Consider the following 15,719-nt stretch of genomic DNA (forward strand, 5'->3'; position numbering starts at 1 on the left):
TTGTTGAAGCAGCAGAGAAAGACGACGCCCCCTCGGTTCAGCTGGTTCCTTGACTGGAAGAAAGGGACGCTTGTGTAGTTTGCCATTTAACTAATGAGAAATGGATGCGATGCATCGGTATGAATTACCGTATTGATAGTCTAGGTGACACATTTTGTCATTTGATTTACTGCAAAATTAAATGTCTTCAAGTGTGTGTATGTCTATATTTATACACATTGTACCTGTGTACATTAATGGGATGGAAGTCAACTTTACCTTTAAATATGCATACGGACAGCACAGTATAAAAAAAGTCACAGGAGTATACTGGAGGGGAATTATCCAGTAGGGCACGGGTGTCAACCTCATTTTTGTCGCGGGCCACTTTTGAGTTACGGCTTCCCCCAGAGTGTTGTTATGACTGTGAAACCACACAAATGTTAAATCGCATTATTACTTGTAAGGGTCACAAAATTATTGCAAAATATAGTCATTTATGACGCATGACAATTTGACATTTTTTTAGCAAGGGTCATGCAAGTTGACACATTATTTCTTTTCGGAGGGGGCCTCATAAAATGCAGCTCGATCTGGTCCCTCGGCCCTGAGTTTGACACCTGTGCGGAGGGGGTGACAGACCTCCACATTGGGAGCAGTACGGGAGTGGGAGTCTTTCTGAATGGGGGCAGAACAAGAGTGTGAGTCGTTTTCACTGGGATATAATGGGACAAGTGCCCCCCGCCCTCCATTTTATTTTAATATGGACTGGGATGGGATTTTTCTATGTATGGGAGTGTGTATACATACATATCTACGTGTTCTGCAACCATCTTTCCCATTTCGAGAGACGAGTCGTTTTCATTGCAAAGTTTAATTCCAAGCTGAAATAATTAAATGCAACATTCCATTTCAAGACATCATTCAGGCATTCATTACATGTGCATTCACTACTCAAGTCATTCGTTTTCATTTAAACTAGCAGGGGAAGAATCTAGCCCTCATGTTAAAGTTACTTTGGACTAAAGTTTGATCTTTTTCTTGATTTGACACCAAGGTCAGAAAAACGCCACGAGTGAAACCTCATGAGTGAATTGTCCTGATGACTTTCAGGGTCAAAGATGCGCTTAGTTGTCAGCGTTTGTATGGTACTTTACTATGTGATGAACTCCAGGATGTAAAAGATGAGCTCCATCACGATGGGCTCGTCGCTTCTCTTGCGCCCCCTGCTGTGGATGACGGGAATGAGCGTGCTGTCCAGGGCGTTCAAGTACTGAGGGGGTAGTGGGCGCCCATTGCTGCCTGCCACGAAGCCCACCTGAAATTACGAACAAATAAATATAACAGCAAATAATAACAACAATAATTCAAAACTGTAAACACACATGAACTTCAAATCTTCATTTTATACGCTCGCTTTATTGAACATTTGATTGACTCCAGCGTTGAATAAAATCATCTTTTAATTCTTTTTCACCATATTGAGATGTCATTCTCAAGGTATGTTATCCTGTTCGTGGAATTGATTAAGACAAATATTGGAAACCAGCTGTCAGTATGACACAATGAACCGCAACAACAATAAACATTGTTCAACAAATGCCTCTCTGACAGTGCCAATCAAAAGTCAACAATAATATTATTTTTGTCAAGTCAGAATGTTTTGTTACTCTTACTGGAATGCAGACATGTTCCTAATGTAGTGTCACACCGACCTGCTGGGGGTCAAAGGTAACACGCAGCCCCAACTTGGCCATGCCGTCCTCCTTGAGGAGTTTGAGGTACGGACACAGCGCCAAGCAAAAGGCCCGGGCGATGCGCTCCGTCAGCCGGTTGTGTTCTGGTATGTTGGCTGCCATTCCTTTTGGGGGCTCGACTCTCTGTAGGTAGAACACCTGCACACAATATCCATTTAAAACCTTCCAGAAGTAAAAATAATATCGACATAAAGTGGTAGCTCTACTTACGAACGTCTCTTCAGATGAAATTTTTAAGTTATGAAACGCCGCATGATAATGTAAAAAAACCCTCTTTTTTTTCTTTTTGCACAACTCTCAAATATTGTGCAATAATCTAATAGTAACATGTATTTGTTACATATTTTGATCAATTTTTATGCTTTAGGAAACATTTATGTCAGAATTTTGTGGGGGCTTGGAACAAATTAGGGCCTATACATGGAAAACGCGTCCCTCCTTACAATATTTTCTCATTAAAAAAATTATTCCAGAACCAATTAATTTCATAAGTAGAGGTACCACTGTAATGGTTTCACAGCAAATCAAAGATACTTCTGTCCAGTGGATAATCTTCCCGTTTTCTTTGTATTCGGATTTCTGGAACATCTTTGTACTGCTGATGGACTCCATGGATTTACCATCAATGGGGCTTAAAACCCTGTGAACAACAACAATTAAAAAAAAATATCTATTAACTGCTGTTAATCATTATTTTGAAATACTTTGAGAATCTTTCCAAAAAAAATGCTTCAAAGGAATTGCGGAGACTTCAAACTTCAGCACACGGAGAAGTGTTCAATGATCCTAAAAGCACTTGGTAACAAAGCACTACTTTTTTCAAATGAAAGCCATTCAACTCACTTCAACATTTCATCTCCTTGGCACCAAGGTGCCACAAGATGGTGTTGAAGCAGCACCACGTTAACCTAAACAAACGCTCCTCAACTCACTTCAACTTAGTTCAATGGCACCGGGATAGATGCAGAAAGTGCTGCCAAGATTTGGCCTTCAGAATCGTGAGGCAGAAGTGCTAATTTGCAAGCCCATTAATGATTTCTAGCGTGTACTGTAAAACCGTCAACCTGAAAATAATTAACAGGGCCTTTAGCCTGTGCATGAATTCAGATTTGGATAAAAGAGTGATCAACTCCAACCAGCAGGAGGCGCCCCACCCTTTATTGAGGGCGCACTTGGACTCCACCCACTGCACACAAACGAGCTCTTCCTGGCCGTCGGCTCGATCCACGCGGCCGCAGTTGACGGTGTAGTCCTTCATCTCCCGGAGCGACCTACGCAGCTCTGCCATGGTCTCTGGGGTAATCTGCACCATTAATCCATCTGGGGAGACGGTGGGGGGGCACACGTGCGCGCGCACACGCACACAAACACAGACACGTATACATACTCTTTTGTCAACATTGACAGACAGTGCCAAACAGGCTGTTCGAGTAAACACACACACATTTACAATATGTTAACAAAGATGAAGACTGCGGGTTAATGAAAAGAATAAATTGGTAAAGTCAGCTCCGCTTTTGTCGTGGACGATGTTACCTTCGACGATGCTGGATTTGGCAAAGTAACCCGCAGTTGCTTTCAGTGCACTGCTGAATATGAAAAAACACGAGCCAGTCACTGGGGAAATGGAGAAAAGGGACAAACAAGCATAGGAATTTAAACATTTTTAAAACGAATAGCACGGTTATGTGTAGCCCAGGGGAGGGAAACTTTTACATCTAGCGATGTCGATGGTTGGGATTATTGAAAATATGGACTGGTTCAGAATCGTCTATGTTGCTGTTCAAAGAATCACAAACACCCCCATTGAATTTATTTTGTGATTTCTTTGCTCTATTTCCTGTGTTGGTGCATTTAAAAAAATATTTCTTGGTGCCATTGAATTTATCGTTAATTTACATTTTTTCTGTGGCGGTCTTTGAACGCCTCTCGAGTCGAATTCGGAAAAGGAGGCAAGGCGTCGAATCGAGATGTGCTTGTAATCGTTTGTGAGTTTAAAGAAAATAATACATTGTACGCAAAAAAACAACAACAATGTAGCTCTTTTTGTCTCGGAGCTGTAACATTCAACTATAAGTGGGCAGGTGGCATTAATAAAAGGAGATTCAAGGGTTTTGTTTTCCAGTAACCTCACTCTTCTTGCTTGGTGTTACCTCCTAATAAACTAAGGGTTAAAAACATACAAATTGAAATAATAATACATTAGATAAAATCATTTTCCTTCCAATCCATCAAAAAATGTTCTATAATTATTATTTTGAGAAAATCTGCCTTTGAGATTGAATCGAACCAGAAGTGGGCGGCACGGTGGGCGACTCCAAAAAATTCCAACAACATTGGAGGTGTGCTTGGTTACCTTTACGTGGCTGGTTGTGGATGCTGATGGCTTGCGTCTGGTATTGGCCGTCGTCCCTTTGCACGCAGATGAGGTGAGAGTCGGCCTCCTCGTTGAAGCAAGCCCCCATGGCCAGGACATGCTCGTTGCACTTGTTCATGGCCTTCGTCAGCTGACGTGACAGGAAATATGCATCGTGAATAAAAAAGGTGTTTGAAATAATACATTGCAAATCGTTCAGCTCACCTCGTTGTACGCGGTAGTTTGTATCTTTATGCGGGTCTTATGAGCCTCCACATCCACCGTGAGCCCCGACACCATTGGGAGACTATAACGAAAATTCCTAAAGTCCTGCACAGGATGGAGAGATGGTTGCAAAGTGGGGAAATGCAAAATTAATACACTTAACTTGGTCTTCAGGTTCACTTGCTTAATGCTGACGTATAATTTGAAAACCAAATTTTATATTGGGTTATTTCAAAAATAATTTGAAAATTCGTGTTTAACCCTTTAATTTAGCGATGTATAATTCACCACAACTGGTGCAGCAACACATGTAGACAAATGATATAAACACTCACAGGCATCGATTATTTATCCTCTGCGGAAAATGACTAACATTACTGCAGTTAATGACTCACTCGCTGTGGTTTTGAAAGCCTTCATTTGTGTCTGCATGACAGACACCAGAAGGAGCTGCAATCAATTAATTATGATGCACAAACTATTTAATTATTTACATTCTATTTAATTGTTATTTCTGTTTGAATACAAATATTATAGAGTGCTATTTCCCGTTGTGAACACGCTATCAATTAAAAAACATTTTTTTTGCTGTTTTTGATGGAACAGATTAATGGCATTTGTGTACAGGTACTTCCAAGTGGAAGTTGATTTGATTACTCAAAATTCACTGTGTTGCAGTTTACTGAGATGCACCTATAAAAAATGTCAAATAGTATTGAATAAATAAATAAAAAAAAACACTAAACCAATTGGACTTTTTCGAATTTGATACCCCGAATGTGGCAAATCTCAACAATACACAACTTTTTCTTACCACTAAAAGCCTCATGACTGTATGGCCAATGTCCCCAAACAAAGGCTTCCTAAAGCGCACGCTGTACAAAGGGCAAGGGTAAACTGCAAAATATAAACGAGAGCGAGAAAGAGAGAACAAAAGAATGTGTGAAAGTGAAGCTCGGTGAAAACGGCAACAGAGCCGGCCCAAGGCATAAGTCACCTAAGCATCCGCTTATGGACCGCCGACCTCTACGGGGACCCCCCGAGTGTAATTAAGGCCCCAAAATAAAATTTTGCATCCTGCCCCATGGAGGTCTGGCCAGCTCCGACATAGAGTTGGAGACAAAGAACTCACATCGGTACTCTGCACCCAGGCGCAGCATGAGACGCAAAGGGAACGTCTTGGCCCAGACCACCTCGGCCCGGTGGAGCAGCAGACCAAAGAGGTACGGCTGGCTGGGCAGGGGCAGACCTTGAAGGGACTGACGGGTGGCTCGGACAAACAAGAAGCCCGCGTGCATATCGCTTCCCAGAAAACGGCTGCTAAACAGGGACAGCGACAGATCCTTGATCACCTTCCCTGCCAGCGTCCAAGAGTACAGAAGATTCAGAGTTGTTAGACACACGGAAATTGTGTGGAATGCTGTATTCAAGGATTTACTAGTCCGGGATAGAAAATATCAGATGAAGAATTGTTAATTGCCTCCCTTACTTGCCATATGGGCCTATACAGACAGCTGGATTGCTACGGTCATGAGAAAGAGCAGGGGTACCTAATGAAATGACCTCACCCGTGAGGCTGTCCTTGTACAACTGGACGAAATGACTGAAGATGTCCCTGGGCAAGCTCTTCTCCTCGGGCAGACACTGCAGGAGCACCACCACCTCCACTTGGCCCACGGCGTGCATCCCCTTGGTGGTCAGGCACCAACACTTCCTGTTAACGTCTGTCAACAAAATCATGTCGAATGATCATTAAGTGTCAAACGGGTGCAGCGAGGGATCATAAATAGAACCCCCCCCCCCGCCCCCCAAAAAAACAACAACTTACAATTGACCATCGATACCATGGCGAGCAAGTTGGCATTGAGGACAAACACCAGAGGGTTGGAGAGGCCGTTCTCCAGCTCTTGGATGAGCAGCATCTCAGAGGGACGCTCCTCCACGGTGTAATCTGAGCAAGCGAAGGGCACCCAAAGTTGTAATTAGTCTGACATTGGCCTTATCTGCAGGACCTCCAAAAAAAATATTCACGCAGCTTGAGAATAAATCACTGTGAAATTGGACTTGAGCCGCAAGTTTTGAGACAAAATTGTCGAGCCAATGGGAGTCTGACTCATTTTTGCAGCGGGCTACGGTGTGCTTACAGTTTCTCTCGGAGGGTGAGAAAGGGTCTTCGCATATTATTACATTATGCAGTACACATCAAATTTATGGGAAAATTCTTTTGAGATCACAAGTTAAGGATAATAGTTCAACTATTGTACCTGTAAGAACAGAGGAAAATGCTTGTAATATCTCAACATTATCTATTACTGATGACAATTTGAAATTTTGGGGCACAGTTAGCAAGTATCATGGGAGTTGACCAGCTTAATTTGCTTTTGCGGGGCGCATAAAATGATGTCACGGACCAGATCTGGCCCCCGGGCATTGAGTTTGACACCTGTGCTGTAAAGAAAACCCCCCTCTATTTGCGGAGGATAGAGAGCAAGCTCTAAGTTGAATCATCAAAAACTGTCAGTAATTGATGACCCTCTCCTAAAATGTTTCAGCTATTCAAAAAATGTTTTCGCCATCACTCGCAAAAGTTCGCTGCTCAGTAGGATAGGGGCTGAATGTTTTTTTTTTTTTTAGACACCACATGGTTATGAGGAAAACAACTTTGAGAACCACTGACTGGAACTGTAAATCTATCGCAAACTGTGGTCCCAGAGCGCTTTAATATTTTAAGATCATCTCGACATAATTTACACATTTGGGGGGAGGGCCGATGAAAACTCTCCATAAGTCCGCTAACGACCCAGGCTAAATTTAGCTCCCCCATAGCATTTGCAACTCTTAGCATCTCACTTGAGTTGTACCACTTTGACATACGGTACTTCTCTTTGAACCAGTCCTCTGGCGCCATCTTTTGGCGATTTTGTTCACAAAAACACAAACATGGGTGAGTTTTTCAAAGATCGTCTGTGCCTTGGTACCACAGACAAAAAAAATGTTAATAGGTGAATAAGTGAGATACGAATCGAGAATATACGGGTGTTCTCTGTACCCCCTTTGATTCCTGTGGAGGTAAGGATCGGCGGTAGGCCTTCCAGCGGGATCAGGTTCCACGAGGTGTTCACAAGTGTGGACATTCCCCACCGTCGAGGAGCACACGCCTCCTGGAAGAAGGAGAGGAATAGATTGAAACGTTGAGCAGTAACTGTGCTATTTTGGTTGGTTTGATCCTACATCAGCGCCCCCTTGTGGCCTGGAGGCTCTCCTGAGCTGCGGCGACCCCGCCGGCCCTTTGGCCGTCCCGTTTCGCGCCGCTCGGCTCACAGATGGTGAGAACGCGTGCCCTCCGACGGGCGTTGTCTCGGACCGCTCGTCGACGTGGAGCTCGTCTGCGAACCAGACCCTCCTTTTCCCTCTCGGTGACGTGCCTGGGAGGAAGATGCCAGTTGTTGTTGTTGCCATTTTAAAAAGACCAACAACAATAACAACGACCAAAAAAAGACAGTCGGCTGAGAAAATTAAAAAAAAACATAAGTGGCTCACTTTTAATGAGGGTTGCATGACAGGAAACACAAACTCGCCCCTCCTTGCCGTCCAGATGTGTAAGTCTGAACTTCAGGCCGGAGCAAAGTGCACAAAACACCTGACGACACACACGTGCGCATGCTCACATATATTGAATGACTTCAAAAGTGTTGGAAACGCCAGCCGGGACGCGGTGTGAGCCTCACCTTGCCACAGGCGCGACAGTGGTGCCTCCGTTTGGTAAACGTGAACTTGACGCCACACTTCATGCACAGGAGAGCTTCGGCGTCCGGGATCCAGACCGGAGCGACCTCCCCCAAGGCGTTTGCTCGATCTTTGGTCAGGATGTCGACCTGTCCGGACTCATTGTCGGGATGGACCGGAGAGGATGCGAGGGCTTTTTCTTCTTCTCCTCCATTGGAGACGACATCTTTAAGATGATTCTGGAGGTCTTCGGATTCCTCCATTTCCTTCTCCTCGATTACAAAATCCTCCTTGGAGGTCTTGAGCTTCCTGTCCTCCTGGGCCAGACTCAGAACCGGAGGGCCCGGATGTTTCTTGCCCTGGCCTTCGACCCACGGAGTCACCATGCAGCTACCTTCCTCCACGTGGAGGATGTCGGAAGGAGGTTTTTCTTCGCACGGCGTGACCGTTTCATCGGCGGAAGACTTGGAAGAAGAGACTTTTGATCTGACTTGCCCCGATTTGGACATGTCTCCTGCATCTTTGAGCACCGGGGGATGATAAGATCTGCCTAGCCAGGGCAGCTTAGTTTCACCGAGGGATGGGTTGTCTCCTTCATCTGTTTTAAGGAAAGCGTTATCGTTAGCCTAATCACATTTTTTAGTGTGTTTGAAAAAAACAACGAGGGAATTTCAGTGAACAAGAAGAGCCCAACTGCCTCGATTCAACATTTGCAGATTCCTAGAGCCCGGATGACTGAAAATCTATACAGATGCCATCCATCCATTTTCTTGCAGGGTCCGCGCCGCGAAAGCCATACAGTTCGACGGCTTGTATCCGCGAGCTTGTTCTTTCCGTCACGATTATTGCTGAGGGTAGGAATGCAGATTGACCATTAAATGGAGAGCTTTGCCTTTTTCAGCTCAGTTCTTTTCACCGCTACAGAGCGATGCGGCATCTGCATCACTGCGGATGCCGCGCCAATCCGCTTGTCGATCTCCTGCTACATTCTCCAGCAAACAAGATTTGAGGATGAGCATTCACTCTAGAGTAGTCCTCAATGCAGAGTATCGCGATAGCGCTAGTACTTTTGATATATATCGCATTTTATTTCACATGACAAAAAAAAAATCGAAACAGACCTTTCTTCCTTACGCAAATTATGATTCGCTGATGCGTCACTCTCGAGTAGTCCTCAATGCAGAGTATCGCGATAGCGCTAGTACTTTTGATATATCGCGATAGCGCTAGTACTTTTGATATATATCCCATTTTATTTCACATGATGACAAAAAAAAATCGAAACAGACCTTTCTTCCTGACGCAAATTATGATTTGCTGATGCGTCACTCTCGAGTAGTCCTCAATGCAGAGTATCGCGATAGCGCTAGTACTTTTGATATATCGCGACAGCGCTAGTACTTTTGATATATATCGCATTTTATTTCACATGATGACAAAAAAAAATCGAAACAGACCTTTCTTCCTGACGCAAATTATGATTCGCTGATGCGTCACTCTCGAGTAGTCCTCAATGCAGAGTATCGCGATAGCGCTAGTACTTTTGATATATATCGCATTTTATTTCACATGATGACAAAAAAAAATCGAAACAGATCTTTCTTCCCGACGCAAATTATGATTCGCTGATGTGTCACTCCAGAGTAGTCCTCAATGCAGAGTATCGCGATAGCGCTAGTACTTTTGATATATCGCATTTTATTTCACATGACGACAAAAAAAAAAACAGAAACAGACCTTTCTTCCTGACGCAAATTATGATTCGCTGATGTGTCAAACAGCTGCAGTGTAGTGGCAACTAATGGTGACGTGGACTTACTCAATGTCTGATATTTAAGTATCAATGGCTGGTATCGGGCTGGTATCAGCAGAATTAATCATCAGTAATCTAGGGTAGGCGGCCCGGTAGTCCAGTGGTTACCACGTCGGCTTCACAGTGCAGAAGTACCGGGTTCGATTCCAGCTCCGGCCTCCCTGTGTGGAGTTTGCATGTTCTCCCCGGGCCTGCGTGGGTTTTCTCCGGGTGCTCCGGTTTCCTCCCACATTCCAAAAACATGCGTGGCAGGCTGATTGAACGCTCTAAATTGTCCCTAGGTGTGAGTGTGAGTGCGCCCTGCGATTGGCTGGCAACCGATTCAGGGTGTCCCGCGCCTACTGCCCGAAGACAGCTGGGATAGGCTCCAGCACCCCCCGCGACCCTAGTGAGGATCAAGCGGCTCGGAAGATGAATGAATGAATAATCGAGGGTTGGGTGGCACCACCGCTTTGTTAGCACACCTGCCTCATAGTGCAGAGGTCCGGGGTTCGAGTCTCCAGCCTTCCCGTGTGGAGTTTGCGTGTTCTCCCCGTGCCTGTGCGGTTTTTCTCCGGGTACTCCGGTTTCCTCCCACGTTTCAAAAACATGTATGGCAGGTGTATGTGTCTCCTGTGATTGGCAGGCAACCGGTTCATGGTGTAGCCTGCGTACTGCCCGAAGACGCCTGGTATGGGCTCCAGCACGCCTGATCCTCGTGCGGATAAGCAGCTCGGATCATGGATGGGTAAAAAAATATATATATACATAATTTTTACTTTTGTATTTAAGTACATCTTGGGGTCTATAGTTTGTTTTTCACATTTACTAAAGTACTTGATTTAGGATTTTTTTTTTTTACACAAATATCTGTGCTAAAGTACTTTTGCCACCTTAAACACACACACACACACACACACGCACAAAACAGTTGCATAACTGTTCATAAAGGGGCGAAGGGTACACGCTCACAAAGTGGCCATTAAAGCACATGCCTTGAATCATCTGGAGGTCGTCCTTGGGAGGTTTGAGAAATGATGCACGAGCAACCTCAAAAGTCACCTCCGAAGGGTAGAAAGACGTCAGCCTAGCAAACCAGACTGCAGCAAAAATGAACACGTGCAAATTTGATTCAGGATTAAGATTACAGATGAGGGTGAAATTAGGGTGAAGTTTAGCATCAAAATGTAAAATTATGGCTAAAATTACGAATAAGACATTATGATGAATACTTCAATTGATGCCATACATAGGCGTGAGATTTATGTTAAGATTACAATGAACACATTTTCAATTTTAAATCCCACCGATATTAGGTTTAATCTCAAAATTAAGAATAAATGGCAGTTTACATGAAGATTGAATTTACGAGATAAGAACTGAGCTTGTGATTAAAATGAAGAAACTGTGGTACCCTGCGTTTGGCTGGCAACCAATTCGGGGTGTCCCCCGCCTACTGCCAGAAGACGGCTGGGATAGGCTGCAGCAAGCCCGCGACCCTCGTGAGGATAACCTGGTTAGAAAATGGCTGGCTGGATGGACGATTACGATTACAATTGGTTACGCCTGAGATTGGTATTGAGTATTATGAGTAATTGCAATAGTTTGAGATCCTACGGGATTATAAATGCGTTTTCGGAATAGTTCTCCCGTCTAAAAGATCGTCAAAAAATTACACACACACACTCGGTTGTAAACCGAGGCATTTTCCTTATTTTATAACTCATCATTATGTCAAATTGCATGCGGAATAACAGACTACACATCACTAACGCACATGGCAAAGGGGAGGGGAAATGCTTCCTGCTGATCATATGACAATTACACGTGTTTTTTTTTTTTTTTTTTTTTTTGCAGCACTAATTAAATCCCAACAAGATGTATTAACGTCGCGTTCCCAGCTCGGCTATTCGGAAAGTGTTACTCTTGCTGCAGTTGTGTGACGCATTGAGTTCAATCCGACTAGAAACGCGCCGAGCTCGCCAATGCGACACTCGTCCAGCAGAGTTAGCGAAAGCCGGTGGGACACTTCATTTAGTCCTATTTTTAATTTTTATGTATTCGTTGATTTTTGTTGGGATCAACAATATGGAAACGGGAGGGGGGGGGGGGGGGGTTCGGATCGTTTAGTTAAATGCTGCATCAGCGTTTTTCACGCACAAACGTCATCACCGTCCTCGTCATCGTGACGCACATTCAAAGCCAGCATGCATGGAGAGGAACCAGAAGAAGAAAAAAATATATATATTGTTACCTTCTGCGATGCCCCCCAGGAGCCTCTCGTTGTCGTTATCCCGCGCGGAGAACAACTTCAACATGGTCTTGCATTTACATCACAGACAGTCGCAGCAGCAGCAGCAGGAATGATGGTGATGGGCTGGGGAAGGAAGTTGGGGGGGGGGGTGGAGGAATTATTTGGCTCTCTACTCAAGAGACCCCCCCACTCCCCCCTCCACCCTTGTGTTTCTCCGCAGCTCATCAAAAGGAGGAAACTCGAGGTGAATGGGCAATTATTGCGTCACACTGTCGTGACGTCACCGCTTCCGCACTAACGTCAACCAGATATGCAGATCTTGCTTGGAGTTTGCGTAATACTAAAGTAGGGCCCTCAAAAAGGGGTCCCCAGGGGACAAAAAAGGAGCTACTTTTTTCCTGCGAGAACAGCGTTTATAGACAACGCAGAAGCAATTTGCAACGTTCAAATAGGAGTCACTGTTTTCACGTTCTGCTAGATTACATTAAAAAAAAAAAGTCAGGAAAAGCCTACTGGAACACCAGAATTTTATTTGGGCGTAATCAGAGGCACTTTAAATGGTGGCAGGTAAAGTTTGCCAATTAACTCATTTAACATGAGTTTGTGTGTGTTTGTTTAATTCTGAAGCAGGTGTGCACACTTTTGCAAACATTATTTCAGTACATATATGATTGTTTACTTCCCTTCTCAAAATGTTGACGCAATGATTAGGACAGCAGGCTCTAAAAATGTTAATCCTCTTTTATTTTATTTCATAAACAAACAAACCAACAAGTTAAGACATTTAGAACAACGTGGCAAAAACAGAAGCTCATATTTTGTTTTAAAAGCCACTCAGCCGGGCTTGGACATGTGATAAAAGAAAGAGTCTCTGCTGCATTAATGTGTGTGTGTGTGTGCGCGCCCATTCTGATATGATGATTAGAAGTGAAAACATTGCCGAGTGTTTATGGGTTTTGGCTCAGTCTTCAAATGGCTTCATTCTTGGAGGCTTCGTCAAAGTTCTCCACCAATTCTGCACGGCAACAACAGAAAATCGTTTTCATACACAATAACAGTGAACAGGATAATGCTAAACCAACTTATGTGAGGTACAAAAATCCTGATATCCTCGGTGGAATTTGAGCATTATCTTTTAACGTCAGCAAAAGCCTGTTTATTGGCGATTCCTCTGTGGGGAAAAAAAAATCTTCCCCCAATTCGCTAAGAGCCAACAATCGTAAATGTCGATCCAGTTCAATAGTTACGATAGCAAATCTTTGGGTGTGTGGTGACGAACATGGCGTAGGGCCGAACTATTCTACTCTGTGATTGTCACGTAAAATATAACGATAGCCAATCAGGAAGCTAGCAAAAACAGTTGCTGGACACGAGTGAAGGAGCAACTGGTTGTGTCGGGCAACAGGTCATTTTTTTCCCCCTCGCCACGTGTGGGATGACTCACAATTTAAAACTGGGTGATTTGTTCAAATTGGCATGTGCGTACCAGCTTTCGATCCTTTAAATGACGGATAAAACTACAAAAAAAAAAGAAAATAGAATACCTGGAACATCATCATCCTCATCCTCTTCCTCAATGTCTTCAACTTTTGGAGATTTGCTGTCAAGTGCTGAAATGAAGAATACATTTTTTTTTTAAAACAGCACTTCAGTGAAAGAATCTAAAGGATTCACATTATGAATTACAATTCCAAAATGATAAATTAGGGGTTTTGTTGTTATTTTTCTAACTGTCAACAATATATCATAGCCACTTTGACTTTTTTTTTTCTACGTGAGATGGAAAAATGTTCAACGCATTCACCACAAATTCTTCCGATAGCCAAAACCATCACTTGATTCGCCTTATAAGAAAGACCACGCGTTGACTTCCTGGTTTGCCGCTATAATCATTTTCTCAGGCATGTAAGACGGCAACAGCTCAACCACAAGTGACTGAACGACATTTTTACGTTGTATCGTCATCTGCGGAGGTTGAAACCGGTAACAAGCCTCGCGATAAAGGAGTAGAATGTACAGATAAGAGTTTTTACAAGAAAAGTAAAGAAAGTAAAGAAATAAATATCATCCGGGTAGATGGACCCCCCCACCTTGGCGTGGAAACTGCTCTGCCAGCTTTCGCAGGCTGCTCAGACTATCGGCCCCCAGCTGGCTGAGGATGCCCGGCAGCATCTCGGTCAGCTGCTTGGTCTCGGCGTGGCCCGTGACGGCGAACGTGTTGGCCGACAGCGAGGCCTGCACTTTGGGGTTGTTGAAATGGATCACCGTACCGTCGTCCTTGATCATGTTGACCTGAGAGTTGGACGCCACAATAACCGTTAACTACTAGTTTATTTACCAATACCATTTGAGGACATACAGAAATCCTCTGACGAATCGCCGCACATCCACATCGTGCACTCGGACCAATTCACCTCCTCAATACCAGCAATGTTGTTGACAGCCAATTTCTTCAGGGAACTCTGAAGCTTTTTGTCATCTGCTGTGGCAGTTCTGTGTACCACCTTCTTCTTCCTGCGTGCCGAACCCTGAAACCACACAATTTTTTTTTTGACGGTCTGAGTTAGAAAAATCAGTGAGCAGGCAGCAGGCTACCACACCGCATTTGTAAATCCACTGCTACCCTGACTTAATGACATATATTTCAAAACAATTTTGTCTAAATTGTATTAATAGGCCAGTATATAGATATTGTATTGTGACAAGAAAGTGTATTGCAAATTGGAACACTTTTATTTTGTGAGGCGGGCAACCAGTTCAGCTTACTGCCTGAAGACAACTGGGATAGGCTCTAGCACAACCTTGTGAGGATATGCGGATCAGAAAATGGATGGATGGTTCGAAAAATATTCACAGTGATGTATCTTTTCCCTCAACAACACGAGTATGGAGTGACAAGCACGACATAAACTTTTCCACTAGATGGCAGTAGGTGCAATCTACTTGTGCATCCACTTTGTTGCCATTCATACAATAAACACATAGCTTTGTTTCACCTAAACGGACCCAGATTTCACGCTTAGTAATTATAGCTGTGGCTTAACTGAGACAAGATCACAATTCTTATAGGCTTGTGGTGAGCCTTATGTGTCCTTTTTTCAGATTGTAAACTATGTGTCTCGTCTCAATAAAGGTTAGAAAACACTGAACGGACTCACTTCCGGGTTCGCACTTACCTTTCCTCCTATCCGCACTTGGGCCTGAAGTTTGGCCAATTTTTCCTGATTCATCTTGTTACCTGCGGTAAGACAACACATAACTGAAACCAAACGACAAATGTACACATTATGCAAATGAATGTCCAATTGATAAAATGAGAATTAAGGAAGACACGCGACATGAAGCGAGCTAATAGCTCCGCCTTAGTGTAGAACGACAACAACAAAACAAAACACACGAAAACGTCTCATACGCTTCACGGCACTAAGTGCAACATTGTAAACGTTTTATTCTCAAACCTGCTCGAGTTTCCACGGAGGCATGCGGTGGTTAAAAAAAAGATGTAGAGTAATTATAAGGAAGACGTTTTTATTAGTCACAAATGGATGTGGATTTATCCTCTTCCTCGTTGTGACGGATTCGAGGCGTTTGTAAACGGTACTTCCATCGTCTGGCTGATTGAAGTATTAC

The 15,719-nt window shown here is 43.8% G+C and overlaps 2 protein-coding genes across 2 annotated transcripts; both read right to left on the reverse strand.

Moving 5' to 3' along the window:
• Positions 1–834: 834 nt before the first annotated feature.
• Positions 835–12,350, reverse strand: zfyve9b (zinc finger, FYVE domain containing 9b). The gene is made up of 17 exons (XM_052074254.1): positions 12,090–12,350; positions 10,831–10,935; positions 8,046–8,641; positions 7,858–7,957; positions 7,549–7,742; positions 7,367–7,478; positions 6,146–6,268; positions 5,886–6,041; positions 5,450–5,674; positions 5,132–5,214; positions 4,318–4,422; positions 4,093–4,243; positions 3,273–3,353; positions 2,891–3,056; positions 2,271–2,376; positions 1,695–1,874; positions 835–1,297 (listed from the first exon to the last, which is right to left on the reverse strand). Exons 1-17 carry the CDS (start codon positions 12,151–12,153, stop codon positions 1,136–1,138), a joined length of 2,709 nt encoding a protein of 902 aa, XP_051930214.1. The 5' UTR covers positions 12,154–12,350; the 3' UTR covers positions 835–1,135.
• Positions 12,351–12,810: 460 nt separating this feature from the next.
• Positions 12,811–15,680, reverse strand: btf3l4 (basic transcription factor 3-like 4). Its single transcript, XM_052074110.1, has 6 exons — positions 15,548–15,680; positions 15,266–15,327; positions 14,504–14,617; positions 14,180–14,381; positions 13,634–13,699; positions 12,811–13,104 (listed from the first exon to the last, which is right to left on the reverse strand). Exons 2-6 carry the CDS (start codon positions 15,317–15,319, stop codon positions 13,058–13,060), a joined length of 483 nt encoding a protein of 160 aa, XP_051930070.1. The 5' UTR covers positions 15,320–15,327; positions 15,548–15,680; the 3' UTR covers positions 12,811–13,057.
• Positions 15,681–15,719: the final 39 nt, after the last annotated feature.

This window comes from Hippocampus zosterae, chromosome 8 (genome assembly GCF_025434085.1).
Source record: "Hippocampus zosterae strain Florida chromosome 8, ASM2543408v3, whole genome shotgun sequence".
NCBI lineage: Eukaryota > Metazoa > Chordata > Actinopteri > Syngnathiformes > Syngnathidae > Hippocampus > Hippocampus zosterae.